The sequence below is a fragment of the Elaeis guineensis genome, chromosome 1 (assembly GCF_000442705.2).
Source record: "Elaeis guineensis isolate ETL-2024a chromosome 1, EG11, whole genome shotgun sequence".
NCBI classification, from domain to species: Eukaryota; Viridiplantae; Streptophyta; class Magnoliopsida; order Arecales; family Arecaceae; genus Elaeis; species Elaeis guineensis.
In genome coordinates this window covers 183,053,807-183,073,936 of record NC_025993.2, presented here as the reverse complement: position 1 = coordinate 183,073,936, position 20,130 = coordinate 183,053,807, and the positions used below count along the sequence as shown (strand labels likewise).

General features: G+C 40.7%; 1 protein-coding gene across 2 annotated transcripts; it reads right to left on the bottom strand.

Moving 5' to 3' along the window:
* Positions 1–661: 661 nt before the first annotated feature.
* LOC105040024 (protein MODIFIER OF SNC1 1) lies at positions 662–19,015 on the bottom strand. 2 transcript variants are annotated; one of them, XM_010916397.4, is made up of 11 exons: positions 18,876–19,015; positions 16,980–17,049; positions 16,394–16,477; positions 14,280–14,354; positions 14,141–14,185; positions 13,596–13,974; positions 13,319–13,415; positions 6,520–6,603; positions 4,738–6,374; positions 1,147–3,642; positions 662–992 (listed from the first exon to the last, which is right to left on the bottom strand). In XM_010916397.4, the coding sequence occupies exons 3-10, from the start codon at positions 16,423–16,425 to the stop codon at positions 1,159–1,161; spliced, it is 4,833 nt and encodes a 1,610-aa protein (XP_010914699.1). In that variant the 5' UTR covers positions 16,426–16,477; positions 16,980–17,049; positions 18,876–19,015; the 3' UTR covers positions 662–992; positions 1,147–1,158. The 2 variants fall into 2 exon arrangements, with proteins under 2 accessions (XP_010914699.1, XP_073106773.1); XM_073250672.1 differs by lacking the exons at positions 13,319–13,415; positions 13,596–13,974; positions 16,980–17,049; positions 18,876–19,015 and having other exon boundaries at positions 16,394–16,483.
* Positions 19,016–20,130: the final 1,115 nt, after the last annotated feature.

The following is a 20,130-nucleotide window of genomic DNA, read 5'->3' as shown; positions in this document are numbered from 1 at the left end:
GATGGTAATAAAAGCTATAGCTAATCCACCAATCAAAATAAAAGATACTATGCTTGCCAATTACCTCCAATCACTTCATCATCAATATCTGATACCATGACAGCAGTACAGAACATCTAGTTTCATAGCTGATCAGATTCAAATACAAAGAAATCTGTCTCATACACACCATGGGGCTCAAACCATCAGGAACTGCCCAAGTGTTCAGCAGTCGTGCAAATCATCTCAGATCAGCAGTTTAAAATCATAAGCATCAATTCGCTATCATATTCTTATTTTTCCTTGTTAAAAGAAAATTTCTATTACTTTCTCAGAAAACAAAGCATCATACATGATTGATTAGACAACGAATATTTACAACAGAAAGACTTTCCATAATATTGGTACCAAGAGCCCAGTAACAGAAAACATGAAACTGAGATGGCAACAGGGAAGTAATAATATGTTAAAAAGAGCCAAATGGCAGCAGGACAAGATGCGTTCCAGTGTTTAATAGCATGCTGAGATAGCAAGAGGGGTCAGATATGTCAAAAGAAAAGAGAAAAATCACCATGCTCTGCCCATCATAGGGTTTCACGAGTATGTACAAGGCTCCACGTAAAGGAGTTCATATACAGTAAAACAAGCTGGAACTAAACGCAACACACTTCAACATACCTGGTAAAATCAAAGCCACTGACAAATATGTCTCCAACAGAATTCATTTGACTTTCAGGTTTTTGAAAGGATTTGACACGGAATTCAGTAATGGATGCAAAACAAGTCCAGTCCAACATAACATCCTAAATCCAGCAAATCAGACTCCCGCCTGTGGAGAAACCCATTTAGCTTTAACTCTCACTTTGACTGAGGCATCGCATGGAGAACAAGGGGTGGAACTAGTTACTAATCAAATCACGCATAGGGAATAACCAAGTCAACAAAATGCAAGGCAAACTGATCTCAAAGAACCCCTTCACCCTAAGTGTCATGACACCCAGGCTTCCAGCATGCTGCCAGGCAAATGTGATCAATCAGAAATTTGATGAAATCATGCTCAAACTCTAGACTGCATTTACTCATCTAGAATTTTACATATTAATATTGACAAAACAAGATCTGAACCATAATGAGGCATGTGACATATAAGTTGTTCCATGTACATACCTGTATCGACATTCAGTCTCCATTATTATAAGGCTCACCAACATGAACTGCGGCACCACTGCTCTGCCTGAAGAATTGACCACCGTGTCTTGAGTGATTCTGATCATGCTCCCTGAACCTCAGTCCTCGAGCCCGGGAACCCTCCTGGGATTCTTCACCAACATGGGAGTTCAACTGAGATGAATCACTAGGCTTATCATAAGGCCCAATAGGCTGGTACTCATAATGTGAGTTAGTCCTTCTCCTGTCGCCATGTCTGTGAAAATTTTGCCTGCCAGCATCTTGCCCTGAATCCCTACCTCTATAAGCTACTTCTTGGCCTCTAATAAAGCGCCCATTATGCTGTCCATGTCGTCGTGGTGATGGAACAACCTGGTGTTCATGCTGGGCTTTTACATTTTCTGGACCTAGCTCAGCATTAATTGGCACATCTTTGTTTGGGGTATGGCTCTGTTGTTTTGATGGATCTACGGTAACCTTCATGTATCCTTTAGCTTCTTGATGGGATTTGCCAACTCCATTTTCTTGGATAAGGGCATCAGCATCCTCCTGCAAAGGATTACTCTCAAACCCCTTAAAAGCAAACTCCTTGTCAGATCTGCCACCATGAAAAGCAACTCTTTGCCCTCCATTGCTCCTATTTCCTTGCTTATGAGAATTGGCATGAGATTTCGGCTTCCAATGAGACCTCATATGCTCACCACCAGAATTCTTGTTTTCAGTTTTTGAAGTATTTCTTAAATCAGGTTCATTTAAGTCAGGGACTGGAGTTCGGATATCACTTTTATCATCTATCCCGGTCTGCAAATCCTTGTTTCCAGCAGGGGCATGATTATTTCCTGCAACTCTGTGGACCTTAAATTGCTGGCGCTTTTGTCTGCTAGTTATTCCTTCGTCTTTCACACCAAGTGAGGCAATCGGTTCAGTTGGCGCTGCATTATCATTATTACTGTCCCAGTCATCAGATTTAAACTGCTTTCCTAATTGGCTATCAGAAGGGTTCTGGACAACTTTTGCACCGGAAGAGCCTGAACCTTCACCAGAACTCTGAAAGGCTGATGCAGATTCAGCTGAATTCCTTTGACGCCAAGAAGCATGTGTCTTGCCACGCCTGTTAGGTTTATTCTCCTCTCCATTTTTGGTATTGGCAAGAAATTCTGTCTTTCCAACTGCCAAACCATCAGTTCTGCCACTATCAAGACTCCTAGAATCAAATTCAGGTCTCCCAGACTTATCGCTAGATGCTCCCTGCTTGAGGAAAGAAGGTTGCCGGGAGTTTTCTTGTTGTGACATTTCTTTGGCCACAGGTTTAGGAACATATCGCTCCATTTCAGCCCTCTTTGTTTTCATACCATTCTGAATATCATGCTCTTTCTTCTCCAAAGATTGACTGCTAGCATCAGTTATATTGCTCTGGCTAATTTCCTCAGGTTGCTGCTCACTTTTGTTTTGTTGTTTAACAGGTGCCCAGACAACAGCCTCCCCACCATGGAACTTGTCTCCAGGCTTGATACCCTGCTGGTTTCTTGCTGACCTCCTAGGAGGCTGAGGTTTCCATTGGTTGCTAGACCAAGCACGTGCTTCTTCAGTTGCTTTGGACCACTCCTGTTTGGAAGATGTAGCCATAATATCACTGGGACCTTGTGTTCCTGAAATCTCACTAGAATTTTGAGCTGGAACAGAGACAGTTTCTGCCTCTGATGCTGGGGGATGAGTTTTCTGGCAATCAATTGGACCTTTTTCAATGCCCTCTTCAGTATGTGCTAAGGATGGTGTGGTGGAGCTCATTGGAGCCTCATCTAACTTGTTCTTATTTCTTGAGTTCTTAGTATTTTTCTTCTTGTGCTGCAAAGAAGGATCCTCATTATGGTGCAAGCTATCATTGATTGATGCATCTACAGCCATCTCAACAAGAATTTTTGGGCTTTCCATATTCCCAGAAGCAATTGGGTTCTCACCTGCATTTTTTTCGGTTGAAATAGTCTGCCTTCTTCTGTAGCCCAAATGCTTATGCTTGGAAATACTAGTATCATGAATACGTGAACCCACTGTCTGGGAAGCAACCACAGTATTATTAATCTCTTGCCTGAGGGCCAAGGATGTGTCTTGGTAAATTGCAGGATCTTGGGTAACATTATTCGAAGTATGTGAAGCTATATCTGAAGGCAACTCAGCTGGGACATGAATATTTTTAGGATTGCTATCATTTGCTTGTATCAGCGCATCAGAATTCTCAGCTAACATAACACTTGGCACTTCATTGTTTGTTGCATCAGTTTTCAGAACTGTATCAACTCCAGAATCTTGTTTATGCTGCATATCAATGCTTGTTGGTATAGCATCATTTGACTTCTGTTTTGAGCTTTGTGCAGAAGATCGCCTGTTCAACTCTTCCAACTTTGCAAGAGCTTTTGCTTTTTGTTCCCTTGTCCGTTCCTCCTCCTCCTCCTGCAATTGTTTTGCACGCTGTGCGGCTATCTCCTTCATTTTAGCACGCTAGGAGAAAGAGGCAACAAAATAGCATCAGATTGATCAAGGAACATTAGGGAAGCCTTCACAGAGCAACTTAATAGAACTATTGTCAGTGAGTTACTGGAACAGTCTTTGTCATTTGCATTTAAAAAAATATATACAACATAATTTCCACTGCTCTTAAATTAACGCTTCTTCAGGATGCAGACATTCTACAATTAAATGCTCAATTTTATATCATCAAAATCACAGTTCTCCTTTTGAGCGTTTTATATATACAACATCTTATCCTAAACTATACATTTAGTTGCATTTTACCTTCCAGATTCCTTTTGCACACAATTACCAGAAGCATAATAGAAAGGAAAAACATCTCATAATTTAAAGGAAACAATATGAACACAAGCATATTCTTCAGGAAGTAGACCGATGGTAGTGGTTAGTCCTACTTACTTTGTTTAAAGAGGATTGAATTTTTCTCCTAAACAGAATAAACTCATAAATATGCATGATGCTTTTCAACTAGTATTATGAAGGCCTAAAGCTATAAACATTTATTTTTTGTTATAGAACTATCTTTTCTTGGAAAGTATATAATTTTGTTAAGAATATAATGGATTTCTGAACACAATCTGAAACAAGTCTACATACCTTCTTCACAAAAATTACATAAAATCAGAACCTCTTTGCATTGATTAAGCATTAACTGATACTTCAATTTACTTGACAAAAATAGGACCAGGTAGGCAATGCCAATTTACACCACCATATACAAGGATTGCAGCTTGTGAGCATGGCTTTTGTTAAAACTTCAAGCTATTACTTGATAGAATTACTAGACGAAGAAATAATATAACATAATGGGTCTCTTGTGAAAAAAAGAGTTTCATATAGTCCCAGAATGGAGTTTCCTAACATCTCTGTTTCATCAAACTCCTAGTTATTACAGAGAACCAAGAACTTTTCATAAAATTCTTCCCAAAATCCAAACTATGTTTTTCCAGTTGTCAAGAAAAAAAAAATTTGAAGAAAACAAATTAATGACTTCCAGGGTTCTTAAAATGATTGTCGAACATGTATTGCAACCATGGCATACTGAAGATGAGAGAATCTACACACCTGGGCTTGGTAATCAAGTGAATCCAAAGATGGCGTATATGATGCAGATGCACTGTTGATTGAATGATGCGACTCCTTTGCAGTATCCTCTTGAGAAGAATGGCCATCAGGAACACCTCCCTGAGCGCCATTCTCACCATTTTTCACAGTGATTAGCACCAAGGAATCTCTTCCAGGGGATTCCTTTGTCCATCCATCATCAACTTGACTATTACTTCTTGACTTAGCATGATAATCCACTCTAGCTCGCATTGCATTGTCTCTCATATAATTATGAGAATGACCCACTTCACCTAGTTCTGAAGAATCTGACTTACCCACTGCAATAACTTGCGATTCTGATGGCCCAGGGACAGTTTTCCAATCACTGGATAATTTCACGTCGTTGCTTATTGTAGAAGAATTTAACTCACCAGGACCTGGGATGACCATACCAGATGAAGGAGCATTTTCCAATGTAATAACATTAGAGCAGATTGGTTTTGGAGAATGATCTGCCTTTCTAGTTGCAGCCTTTAATTTTGTCTTTTCTTCTCTGAATGAAAATGGTGCAACTTCACTGTGGCCATCAGCACTCCGAGCTTTATTGTTTAGGCCCTCTATTTTCTCTATCAATGTTGCATTCTTTTTAGTAACAGGATACCCTTGCCTATCGTGAGCCACTGAAACAGCAGCTTCTGGTCTCGTCAAAATGCCATCAGTCGATTTGTTCGAACTTTTTTGAGAGTCCATGCTAACAGGTTCTGAAGAATGACCTTCAAGGTCACTGGATGGCTTTGAAAAACCTTCACAATCAGGTTTTGACCTCCCAAGTACTGCTTGTTCATCCTTTCTGCTATTTGTGCACCAGCTTGCCTCCTGCGCAGAACGTCCTCGCTTGCTTCCCTTACCAAAGTGTGGGTTAAGCTCCATCTCTTGTAACTTATTATCCTCCAATTCCAAACCATCATGCTGTTTTAGTAAAACCTTGTACTGTCCTTGATGAGTACCATGAGTTCGATCAGTTTCCATCACCATTGGTGGATCATGTCCACGAGGTCTTATATGAAACTGTCCTGGGTTAGGATTGCCATGTTGATGTGGATGCTGGTTATAAACACCTGGCCGACTAGCTACTCCCGAGAAGGGGACCTGTCGCTCACCATAACTGCAAAAGCCTGCTTGTGGCATGCCATGATAGCCATCATAGGGCACTGGAGTTTGATAAACTCCAGGTCTAGCTGGAAGAACAGGATGACTGGCAACCATAAATGAGTTTGGGGGTACATGAGGACGATATGTCTCACCATTATTGGGATGGTATCCACCCTGTCCAGGACCCTGCCTAGGAACAGCCTCAGAGCTTGGGGGAAACTGAGGATAATAACCAAAATGATCGGCAGGAAAACCACCAGGAGGCCCAGTTGGTCTGCATGGACCACCTAACCCCCTTCCTCTATACCAAATTCCATCAGGAGAGTCGAGTGGAGGACCATGCCATGAGTCAAACTGGTGAGGCGTCATGTTCAAGCTTGGATATTGGGGTTCCATCTGCCAGTTCATGTTTGGTGAGGCCCGACCTCCGACATGCAAGTAATTATCTGCCTTTTGGGTATTCATAGTTCCCTGCTCTGAACATTCAGCTACCCTGGCATCCCCTGGAAGAGAGGAAGCAAATTCCACATTGCCATGGGAGAAGTGAATAAAATCTGAAATGATATGGACTTAACTACTGAAAGAAAAAATAGTTCTAAATACTCTACAATCTTAAAAACCTAAGGATGCATGACAACGTAAACACACCAGGCAGAGGAGATTCCAGCTTTTCCTTTGGTGCTGCATCTGTACCAGAAGAAGCAGAAGCGGGACGACTTTGAGAATTATGACCTAGAAACAAATAAGAAAATTGTATCATAAGTATGAAGATGAAAACACAGCTATTTTCCTAAAAAACCTTCCATTAATTCAAAAAAAAAAAAAAAAGTGTACTACAAATCTGATTATGCTCGTCACTATTCCTTTCTTAGATATTATAAATGTGCCAATAACACAAATAAAAATAACTAATGTAACATAATGCATTGCTTTGATACACATGATATGAACCTGTATATGCAAAACAGCTCTAAGAAGCTTAAGATGGAAGAGGATACAACAAAGTGATACTATCCCAGGGCAGGGCAGGGCAGCAGGGTTAGGGGAAGGAAGTTGAAAAAGCCAAAAATGCTTTAGTATGTTAAAATACATAATCATCATGTTTTTTCTTTGTAAACAAAGTTGGGATTTGTATTTAGAAAAGCACAAGACATGGACTTTGACAATAATGAATAAAAACAAGCATAAAGGTAATGAAACTAAGGTCATTTATGATATTAAGCGACCAATATTTTAGAAAGACAGGAGCCAGAAGCATCAGGAAGTGCTTAGAAGCTGAATAAAGTGTGACCAGCAAACTACCAATGACAATATCCTGTGACTTTTCCCTTTTTTTATGGATTATGATTCCTGATTGTAAAAAGCAGTGCATCATATTGTAACTTCAACACAAAAAAAAAAGGGAAATAAACATTTAAAAACTCATAATTGTTGAGAAACAAATAGGGAACAAAAGTTCATCCACATACAGCCCATAAATTAGACCTAGATGAAATGCTAGATAGCAAATATCAGGTCCAAAAAAATTAGATGATCCAAGTCTAACCAAGATTCTATGTAAAAGCATCATCTGATCCATTCGGATTTCTCCTGTTAGCAACAATTCAAGTATTCAACAAATTGTATTGCTCAAGTCTCAAAATACCTACAATAAGATGCAATGAAAGAAGACCATGCACCTTTACGGTTCTTTTGAAACACTTAACCTTTTTGGTGGTTTTGTGTCATAATATGTTGTCTTTCATTTTATTCATTTATTTTCTTACATTTCAAAATGTGCATATGCAACCTTTGCTCCAACATGAGAACTCTTAACAACAAATAGTTGATTAAACTAGCATAATGTAGAACGACAACTGATATATACATTCACCTACAATATAAGTGTAACTTAGTTGATGTGATTTTTCTATAGGAATTTGGTCCGAACATACTTTGGAAAATACCAGTACTTTCACAAGGTACCCTACAAATCCCCAAATTCATTGGATTACCAGGTCAAATAGAAGAATGAAGAATTCATGCAAGAAATTGACAGAGTGAAGGATGAACACAGTTTACTTTAAAAACAAGATAATTAGACATGCATACATCAGTCAACTTATTGAATACAGAAATATAGTGTTAGATTTTGCTAAGAAAAAAAAATCAATATTCATGTGTAGTTGAACTACTATATGGTATTCCCGAAGCAAAGCCACATTATCACATGTACTTATAGGAGGAAAAACAGTAAGTGAACTTTAGTCCTGGTATAGACAGCTTCCACTGTCAGTCAAAGAGTAAGCACAGAGATATGCAAAATGATTGTTACAACAATTTTACCTGCTTATGTAGTTTAAGAAACACAATTTGCAGGATGCCAGTTAAAAGAATGTAAGATATGCAGATCATACAATCAACGTATTGAATGAATCTGCAAGTTGGTTTAACCCTTGCAATGAATTTTATAGTTATTAAAGATGTGAATAGGTTAGTTGATATACAATTTGCAACACTGCCTGGAAGCTTCCACTTTAGGAATTCTGAAATATTGTCATTTCTCGGAACAAATCATATGGAATGGCATGATACTCATTAGCCCTGAGAAAATGGAATGTTCAACCTACATCATCTCAAAGAATCAATATTCAGCACAAAATTTGGAGAGTCATGTCCAAACTCCAGTATAAGTATGGAAAGTTCAATCTTCAAGAATTTGCATTGATATGAAAAGTCTGAGAATTCTGACCTATGTATTATAAAACTTTAATTTTCTTCTGTTAGTATAATACAAGTATTGAAAGTTCAACCTTCAAGAATTTGCATTAATATGAAAAGTCTGAGCATTCTGACCTATTTACTATAAAACCTTAATTTTCTTATGTTAGTATAATCACACTTGATTGGGTATTTTCTTTTCAAATAATAGTACCACTGACTAGTCAACTTACTGTAGTGTCCATTAAATTTATGTTTATTTTATAGTTAAAATTATTTTTATGTTGTAAGGCAGTCATTCTTGACAAACAAAGCCGAAACGCCAATACTGATACCCATATCATTACATGATATGGCACTGTACCAAGACAGTGCACCTGTTGGTGATGGCACAGAACTAATGCGCTGATGTACCATGTGTCAAAACTGACCATTATTGCAGGACATGCAGGTACCAATACATGCAACTACTTAATTCTTTCCTTTTGATGCTTGTCAGGTGGTAACCAGGATATATGTCTCAATAACATGTTAATTTTTACGTAACAATTACAGAAAGAATGTGTTGGGTGGATGTCTGGCTAGAACACCACCTCTCAGGACCTTTTCAGTATCACGCGATGCAGCAGAAAGAAAGAAGAAATAAAATAAAAACAATCAAAATACATGGATCAGCCACAAAGGGGCTCGCCTCCACGGGACATGCAAACTTCACTATGAAAAAAAATTTTTACAAGAAGAGATCTCACCCTCAACCCTCGTACACCCAATTTCTCTCTCACTAGAAGTTCCCCTCATAAAAACTCTTTCTCTTGGAAAACCCCCCCTTGAACCCCTGAAGCAACCGACGTCCGCTGTCCAAAAGTCTCTTGCTCCTTCTCTCTCAACGTACGGCTCTCTCTCTCTCTTCTCTCGGGTTCTGATCGTCTGCGCCACGCGAAGCCTTCCCGCGTCCACGAGAAACCATGCCACACAAAGACCACAATTTACTGTTCAGGCCCTTTTAGGGCTAAAACTCAATTAGATCAGGTTTAAGAGTCCTAATCAAATCCAATTAAGGCCCCAAACCGTTGGATCATCACCGAAAATTCTCTGGGCCGTCCGATCGTGACCGATGCACGGAATAGTGCCGTGGACCACGAGAAATGCCTGGGAAACGCCCAGGCGGTCCACAGACCCACCCGTGAACCACTCGATCTACCGTGGATCGGGGTACAGGCTGGGCCTGGGCCGGCCCACGCGGGCCTGGGCTGCGCCCACACCGCGCCCCGCGGGCCCGCGCGTGGGCTGGGCCGTGCGCTCGCTTGGGCCGCGCACCTAGGTAGTGCGTCCTGCGCATTGGCCTCGCCTGGGCCGCACTCCGTCGCCTGTGGCCGCACTGCCGCCGCTCCGCCGGCGGTCCTCCGCCGTCTCAGGCCTCGTGCCGACTTTAAAAGCTCGTATCTTCTCCATCCGAGCTCCATTTGGAGTTATCTTGATCTCGTTGGACTCTATTTTTCGCCGCGGACCTCACTGTGGGCTCAATATGGACTAAATCTCGAGGTGTCAAATCCTAACAATCTCCATCTTGACTCGATATTCGGCCTCCTCCTAATTCCGAGAGCTTCTGGATCTCCTCGCCCCGATATCCTAGGGCAATCGCCTATTGATCATGGATGGACAAACATGAGAGTCGAGCCAGGCCACTCGATCTCATCTCCGTCGTATGCTATGCTCCTCCTGACCTGAGACCTGCTCGGGGCATCATCCTGCGGCAATAAGAATCTTACCTTGTGACGTCGCCTCTCGTCCTCCCGAGTCTCCTGTCTCGTGCCCAATCCACCTCCTGGAGTTCCACCTCGCTTTGGACTCCACCTGGCTCCCGAAGCTCCACCTCACATTGGGCTTCCTGCTAGGTAATAATGTCCTCTACTCTCCTTCTTCCTCTCCAGCACAATCTTATCGCCGTGTAGCACCCTCAGAATTCCTCCACCAGCTACCGTCCTGTAGCCTCTCGAATCCAGTCTGCTAAGAGATAAGATTCTGCCTAAAATCGAGTATATATCGAACCTCTCCTAATCTCCTCACTGCACCATCATGTGTCTTCCAGCTGACCATCCCAATGCCTCTGATCGCACAGCTCGATCCATCCGGCAGATATACAGTGTCCTCACTGTTCTCCAAGGAGTCAAACTGCTTCTCTCTGCAACATATATGATAGGGGCATGCAGAATCTAATATCCACTGCTGGGAAGAAGTATATACCTCGTCAGATATTTTTAGGACATCTCCATCTGAATCGCTGCCGGCCATCGCTATAGCAGCCATCGTTCGATTTTTGAGTTGAGGACAATCTCTGGCTAGATGCCCCAACTCACACCGGTAACACCTGGTTTTGCTCAAGTCCCTCCTGAACTTGGATCGCCCTTGTCGCGATCTCCTATCGCTTCGTCTACCACCTCCTGCTCCTCCAGAAGCCACCAAAACTGAGCTACCGCCACCTGAGCTCGAAGCCGGATTCTCCCTCCTGAGAACCTCATTCTAGAGTATCGCCGCAGTGACCTCGTCCATCTTGATGGTGCTTTTCCCCACTAGAAGAGCAGTCACCAAGGACTCGTACGAAGGTGGAAGCGACGCTAGCAAAACCAACGCCCTGATCTTCTCCTCAACATTCTTACCAACGCTGAAGAGGTCGGTGAGGATCTTCTGAAAGCAACTTAGATGCTCCTACACGCTGTCCCTCAGTCATCCGCAGCTGGTAAAATTGCCTCCAGAGGAAAAGAATGTTGGTGAGAGATTTTGCCATATACAACTCCTCGAGCTTCGACCACAGCACCGTCGGAGAAGTCTCGCTCAGCACATGAATCACCACTTCATTCGCTAGGTACATACGGATAGCACTCATCGCTTGCGTCTGTAGTCGTTTCCAATCCCGCACCTCCATGGTGGTTGACTTCTTGTCGCACAAGAGAGCATCGATCAACCCTTGCTGGATGAGTACGTCCTTTATCCTCGTCTGCCATAAACAGAAATTACTCTTACCATCAAACTTGTTGATCTCCATCTTGATTGATCCTGTCTTTTCCATCTTTAATCTTGCTCACCACTGCTGCAATCTGCATCCTTATACCGCCTCGCTCTGATACCATTTGTTGGGTGGATGTCTGACCAAGACACCACCTCTCAGGACCTTTTCAGTACCATGCGATGCAGCAGGAAGAAAGAAGAAATAAAACTAAAAAATCAAAATACGTAGATCAGTCACAAAAAGGCTCGCTTCCACGGGGCATGCAAACTTCACTATGAAAAAGAAATTTTACAAGAGGAGATCTCACCTTCAACCCTCGTACACTCAATTTCTCTCTCACTAGAAGTTCTTCTCACAAAAGCTCTCTCTCTTGGAAGACCTCCTTGAACTCCTGAAGCGACCAGCGTCCGCTGTCCAGGAGCCTCCTGCTCCTCTCTCAACGTACGGCTCTCTCTCTCTTCTCTCAGGTTCTGATCGCCTGCACCGCGCGAAACCTTCCCACGTCCACGAGAAACCAGGCCGCACAAAGACCACATACCACAATTCACTGTTCAGATCCTTTTAAAGGGCTAAAACTCAATTAGATTAGGTTTAAGAGTCCTAATCAAATCCAATTAAGATCCCAAACCGTTGGATCATCATCGAAAAATCTCTGGACCGTCTGATCACGATCGGTCCACGGAATAGTGCCGTGTACTGCGAGAAACGCCTCAAAAATGCCCAGGCGGTCCACAGACCCGCCCGTGAACCGCCCGATCCACCGTGGATCGAGGTACAGGCCCAGGCGCAGCGCTTGGGCCTGGGCCGACCCACGCGCCCGGGCCTAAGCGCCCGCACTAGGCACCTGGGCCTGGGCCGCGCCTCGCGGGCCCGCGCGTGGGCTGGGTCGCATGCCTGGGCCGCGCGCCTGGGTCGCGCGTCCCGCGCGTTGGCCCCGCCTGGGCCGCGCTCCGCCGCCTGTGGCCGGCCCGCCGCCGCTCCGCCGTCGGCGGTCCTCCACTATCTCGGATCTCCTGCCGACTTCAAAAGCTCGTATCTCCTCCATCCAAGCTCTGTTTGGGGTGATCTTGGTTTTGTTGGACTCCGTTTTTCGCCGCGGACCTCGCTGTGGGCTCAATGTGGACTGAATCTCGAAGCGTCAAATCCTAACAAAATGCTAGACATATATTACAAGAAATAAAAACCTGTATTAGCAATAATGGTGCAAGACAAGATGGAGTGCTGATGCAACCCAAACAGAAGAACACAAGTTTGGGATGAAGGGGCCTTTGCTGAATACCAAGGAGTCTAGGGCTTCTAGGCCAAGCTTGCAGTCTTTTTGGGAGGTTGATTTCCTTCTTGTTTAATATTTTATGACATCTGCTGCAAGGCCATCAAGTGATTTTAGCCCAATGACCAAGATTAGAAATTGGCCATAATCCTTTGAGCTTTTTGGTGCATATGCTAACTTATGGGACCATAATTTATACTAGTCTTCACATGCATGGTCAGCATGGAGAGAATCAAACTGGCATATCTACTCCTTTCCCTAGTCAATACCAAAGTCCAGCAGATGACCAATAAACACCACACATTTTAGTACCATGAAAACCAATGGAAAAGGTACAAGGAAAAACTAATCAGGGACCTGATAGTTCTATAGTATGTCAATTAACTGGATATATATTACTCAATCAATCTCATTCATAAAATAAAAAAAATATGTTTATAAGAGTGCAAAAACCATTAAGTGAGAAGCACCTCGCTGACTATGCAACTCAGAATCCTTCTCAGAACCAAGTGTTGGAAAATCTCCAGAACTCAGAGTGAACCCATTAGTTTTCGATGATGGAGGCCCCTACAAAGTACAAAATCCAATTACATGCCTGCATAAGAGATTATACATGGATCTAGAGGGGAGATGTGATTTCCTTTAGTTCAATCATTGAGCAATGAATAATAATAGCAAATGATACTTGTGTTGAAATATCTTATTCAGAAATTTAAATAGTAAAAATATTGACTTCCAGAACTATACCAATCTCTCAGCAATTCTAGTGGACCCCCATGCAACTGTACTTTCTGCTGAATTTTCTGCAAAGCGAGACAGCTGAGAGCTTCCTGGCCTTGTTTCTGCACTTTGAGGGCGAGTTGCTACAATAGATGTCTGATTTGGTGCCAATAATCCCGATGCAGATGATGGTCGTGAATTTGACCCCCATGCATTAGAAGCAGCCTCGTGGGATCTATCACTACCAGCAGTTGATGGTCGCGTGCCACTACCCCCAGATGATGGGCGACCGTTAATGTGGCTTGGCGAACCAGTACTACCATCAGTTTTAGGTGATAATAGAGTAGATGAACTCCATGCATTTGGTGCTGCTGAAGATGGTCGGCTACCCCAGGTGAGTGTACCCCTACCACAGGCAACCACAAGTCATGTCATGCAGCAACAATAAACTTTAACTGGGCTTTTTTTTTTTTTTTTGATCATTCAAAAAGGAAACATACATCACAAAAAGTTCGGGGTATGAGAATCATATTCATAAGGTAAAGAAAAGAATGACAAAGAACGAGACTCACTTTGGAACAATTTCCACATTTGGGTCCAGACCATTGTTTTCCAACCTTCAAGAATGAGGATGAATTAATTTACAGAGAAAAAACAACACTAAAAATTGAACAATGAACCTTGAACTAATCATTCTAGAAATATTAATACCTTTGACTGGGTAAGTTAATAGGTTTCGGAACTTTGCCCAAAACAGTCATGCCAGATTTTCGTGTAGAAGCCCATCTACAAGTAAATTACAAAAGTTAAATAAGATTACCCACTGGTATGTATATTACAAAATATTAACTAAGAACTAATGGATCAAGATAGAATAAATGGCAATCTACACTCAATTTAGTGAAACAACAAAAGTACATTACGATACAACAAATAATTAATGCAGCACAAGTATTTTAAAAAGAAAAAACATTTGAATGAGTTTTCCCTTTTTGTAAAATTAAAATTACTAATGATTTCAGTACACGTGTGGAACAGTCCAGACCGGCCATACCAATTTACTCGTACCCCCATGCCCCATCTACCAATATTATACCAATACATGGTATTTTACCGCTATTTTGCTTCAGTAGCATCAAGAGGCAAAAATACCATGTGTCTGCATGATGCCATACCAGTAAGGTACTGGTTTCAATCCTTCAACCATTGCAAATTATTTTATATGGTGGTACTCATTTTAAAGATTACCACAAAGATAATATTATGGTTACTGTGTAATAATAAATTCGGCTGCCATATAGTTATCAAGCTTCAGAGCAAGAAAGCAAGCTCAAAAGAATATATAAAGTGCTTAGTAGAATTTAATTGACAGTGACTGGATATGCTGTTTATCCATTGTATTGAGAGGTTCAGAAGACAAGGTGGCACATCTCAGATTCATTCAGCTGCACTATCATCATCGGTTCTGTTAAATTATTTGTTGGTATTTTAATAGTGCTCAGCTCTCCTTAGAATGAAGCATTTTGATGGATATGATATGTAGGTTTTAGAACCTTATTTGGAGGGGGGAAAAGAGAACTACAAAACAAAGAACATACTCTATGCACCATGATATAGACGGACAAACAATCATTCAAATAAACATATAGTTTGAATATGCTGTGAGACATGTTTTATTTCGTCAAATTTGATTACGTCTTGTAACTTGTTCTGATAAACAAAGTGGGCATGAAAACACAAAGATGTTAAACAAATGAGAATTCTGCATGCATGCAAAAGTCACAATTTTGCATAAATATCCATCCTCTCACATTTCACTGACTTGCGTACTCTACCTTAGTATGGCCAAGTTTTAAAAGTTAACCCAACTTATTTATTTACTATTTTGTTCTTAATCTTATTTATTTCGAAAATCTTGAGAGATGTTTAAAACTTCATGCTGATGGTATATATTTTCTTTTCACATTTTTTGCAGCAAACAAGCAATTAAATACTATGCAAAAAACCTTTGAACGAATAAAATGTTAAGTTAATCTACGAACACTATTTTTTCGTTTGGAGCATGCCATCTAGCCATAAAGAACATATGTACAAGGTTCAGATTTTCTTTTGAGGAGCGTATATGCAAGTTTTAGACTTTAGGAAAGATATTTATGTAGTTTCCTTCTAAGAGGTAAAAAGCATATAATCAAATTTTCTAGAGTATATGCATGATAATCACATACACGTTTACATAAATATGTGCATGCTAATTTAGGTTGATGACAATAACAAAATAAGCTGCATGCTGATCATAATTACTAGTTTCTTTGCTCGCAGTGTAGAATAAAGATCTCCAAAAGGTAAACAGGCAAATAAGCACATGCCAAAGAGAAATTATACACAATATCTCAGCAGTAACTGATTGCTTATCATCACTGCAGAAATCTTTTTTCCTATGAGGTAAATAGCATATAAGCACATTCTAAATAGTATATATGCAATGATTAGGTTAATTATAAAATATAATTTACTTGTAGTTCATAATTTGTACTTGGCAGTTAACAGTTGCTTCTCTTATCATCAAACTGTGCACGACACTAAGGTTCAGGTGCAATATGCATTAGAATAAAAGCAGTCATTGGAAAGCAAGATCCTGAAACATGTTATATGTTGATTTAAATATAATGTGCTCAGTTATAAAAGGCATACTAAAATAAAGTACACAGAATTTTATTTGAGAAAGAAGATTTTTTAGATACACTGGTTGTGGTCTTATTAAATGAAAATATTTTCAATACAACTTTATAATAAAAAAAAGAAAATGGATATGGTTGAACTTTAACCTTCGATCTCCTGTCAGTATACTTGAAGCCATAACTCAAGCAAGGTGCTTGCAAGATCATCAAATTATATGCGTAGATCTATGCCTGAAAAAGTAAAAGACATGAATGAGATTTCTTTGAGTCCTTTAAGACAAGATATAGAACTAGTTTATGTGGAGATACAAGAAATAATGCCAAGCACATGTTTTATGTTTGAAAAGATAGTCAAATATCACTTCAATTCCCCAAAAACATGATGCAGGACCTAACCTAGAAAATCCCAGCCATAATCTGATTTAAGAAGATATTCTGATTTACAAGATGATGCAAGTTAACAAGATCTGGTAAAAAGTTTCTGTTATTACTATCTCTTCTCTAATTGGAGCCCAAAATGATGACATTAAACTGATCAACTTTTTCTCTTGCATATGAAGGTTTTATGGAAGAGGTTACTAAGAAACTAACATTCCAACATTTTATAATAATTATGCATGTATATCGTTCTGTCATCTTTTCTTCCAAACATGCCAATATTCTTTGGTAGCATAATATAGAATAAAGAAATTTTACAACAGAAAGAACATGAAAATGGGGAAAATGGCATGACCTTATTCTTTAACTGTTGTTCCTGCTCTAGTCAACTGGATGTTCCACTCACGTGTGTAGGATCTCCTGATCTGCATTTGTAAAACAGTCATTCTGTAATTCATGGACCCTTTAGGTATAAGTAATACAAAAGGACCCCAAACAAAAAAAAAAAAAAAAAAAAAAAAAGCTTATGATGCAATTGGGACAATTTGGTTATGAATGCCACCAAATATTTCTCTTTTTTGTGCATACTGACTGTAAAAACAAATTAATGGGCAGACATGCTGCAACCAGCAATGCTAGAAGCATTCAGTTTTCAATTGTTGTATAGACATTCTAGTTTCTAAACAAATTACATTTGTCTTATCCTATTTTTCAATGCAGATATTGAAATGTGAACTGGTAGATAAGATTGGAGATAAAATCTTGATGATGAACATGATGCCCAACATTGGATCACTCGGTCATTTGAATCCTTACATGCACTATTAAGTGCACAATTTAGAAATATTGATTCCATAATAAATCACCTGGATTAAAAAACCATTCAATAAATACACTAGTATGGTCATCGAATTTGCTTTACTTTATTTGTTGAATACTCCAAATTTTGGAATCATTCTGAGCTTCTCAATATACATATAGTTGAATGACTAAAATCCTTGACACAGTGTTACATTCATTGACACCGGATAGTTCATACTTGCTAACTGGTTAAGGAAGTGGTCTGCAGAAGCAAATGAAATGCAAGACAACAACCTAGTATAAGCAATTCAAGAAATACAAACATTTCAATGTGAATATAATGTGTTCATAGATCATAAAAGTTTGTCCATGATCTTCTGCAGTTTGAATACTATGACTGCAGAAACTATTTTATCATGTTCATTAAAGAAAAAGTGATCACTGGAAAAATATTTTAACATGAAAGAAGAAAAAATCTTAGAAGTTATATCGCAACTGGATAACCACGATATCATGGCTGGCACAGTTGACAAGACCATTATAGTCATCTGAATGGTAAGTCAGCGTAACTTACTGGATGGCGATGGAAGATCTGTACAGAAGTTGAAAGACCAGGAGATGGCCACAGATTCTAAAGACCACTCCACCATCCACTCAATAATCTCCATAATTATATGAAACTTGAATGCTTCAGCATGCAATATTCCATGTGATACTATCAACAAAATTGCATAAACCACCTTAATCAAACCATATTTAGCATGCCTTGCTCACCATGTTCAATCAACATGATGACAGCCTTATGGATAACCCTATAATTCACTTAAATCAGAGAATTTCTTGGGACCAGACCTGAACGCCCAATGGATTGATCTTGAATCCCAACCATGGCAACTTTAGGCAATTCAGAGTCCTGCCATGGAACCTATAAGGCTACTTTATACCTTGGCAAGCAAGAAGGCTTGTCTTATTGGCATCCCCGACTGTTGATCACCGATTATGTACTCCGCCAACTGCCTCGCCGACATATTTAATCCATTCACGAAAGACTCAATAAATTACAAAAAGAAGAAAACAAAAGGCAGGAGAATCATCCGCGAGTTCAATTATTTTCCAAATCCACTAAATCAACAGAAAATATAAGAAAAGATCCGTCTCGGGGGAAAAAACCTTCATGAATTGCATACATACAAACCTCAATTAAATCCAAAGATCCCGAGAAGACGATCCCATCCGAAATCAAATCTAATGCCATCAAGAAACCAAATCAAAGAACCCGCGCATACCCAGAGATACCCAGAGATCGCAAGCACGTTTGTATGACAGAAAGGGAGCGGGGGATCGGGAGCACCAGTTCTCAAAGCCCGATCCTCAAAATCCCTAACTTGCTAGAACAGAATTACGAAGAAGATCCCTAACCCTAAAACGGGAGAAGGATTGTGAGCCTTACCCTGAGGAGCTATCCCTAGGGGCGGCGACGCCGCCTGGGCTCTGGCGGATCGAGGCGGCCGGAGAGGAATCGGAGCCGCCGGACGGTGGCCGGAATCGCCGCCGCGTGGAGACCGCCAAGCTTGCTTGGGTCCGAGAAGGGATGCAGAGATAAAGGAAAGACAGAAGAAGAGAAAGAGGCGGAGGAGAATAAAAAAGAGGACTTCGAGGACGTGGTTATTTATTGTTGGTTCTACATGGTGTTCGACGTTCCAATTGGAATAGCTGCGCTTTGTCCTTTTCCTGATGCATGCCGGACGAATGAACGGATGTCATACTGCCCCATTTTAATGCCACGTGCCCAGTTATAGTGGGGCCCGCGTTTAAATGGAAGGCGCGGTCGCGTGTCCCGGCAGGTGTCATCTAAGCGGGTCGTGCACCTTCGGCCTTTTACTTTCTCTTATTATTATTACTTTTCATCAGCTCCGGTACGGTTGGCCTGATTTAGGACGGATGGTGGATCCAATGAGCAATTTAGGTATTATCTCAGCCGTCCGTTGCGGAGGATTTCTCTTCCAGTGGAATCGAAAATTATCGTACCGGAAAATATGAACCACAAACTACGACGCATAGAAGTTTTTATGCGGATGGTGGATCCACCATCTAAGGAACCATCTCATCCGCCTGATCTTGTTACATGCCATGACTGCTCAAGATGTCTGTGATACCACCCGCATGATGATGCGTATGAGCACATGGAACAGCAATCATCAATCTAGATGGATGGTCTTTGGACAATAAGATCAGTCCAGACCGTGTCCATTGGTAGTGGAAGTGTCGTATTTGTTATCAAACACCCGTAAATTAGTTGCGAATTCAAGAGAATACGTGAAACAGGACAAGGACATCGTAGAAGTGCATTGAGTGACGTACTCTGTCGCCTGTCCAAGATTTAATGTGTGAGTGATGGATTCGGTGGAAAGGTGCAACAGGTTGGATCTCTCTACGAGCAATGATCGTTCACTCTTTTACTAAGATTGGGAACCTATGGCGATGTTGTAAACAAATTCGCGCGAGCATGTCACGTTCCAAATTGTATATGTACTATGTTATGTCACTGATAGAAGTATGTTAAAAGTTGTAGATAATAATATGGCATCAATTTGAATTCTCTCATTTCATATATAAGTTTCATTTACTCTCTCATAGATGAGGTTACTAAGTTCTATATTTGTTCTAATCAAAGAGCTCATCTTTATGGTATATACATACACACA

Bases quoted from the DNA above. Each gene is read 5' to 3' on its own strand.
- LOC105040024 (XM_010916397.4), bottom strand. From the start codon at position 16,425: ATGGCTTCAAGTATACTGACAGGAGATCGAAG. The intron at 14,355-16,393 runs GTTAAAGTTCAA...ATTTACTTGTAG, and splicing joins ATACTGACAGGAGATCGAAG to ATGGGCTTCTACACGAAAAT. The intron at 6,604-13,318 runs GTGCTTCTCACT...ATTTGTTTCTAG, and splicing joins TGAGTTGCATAGTCAGCGAG to GTCATAATTCTCAAAGTCGT.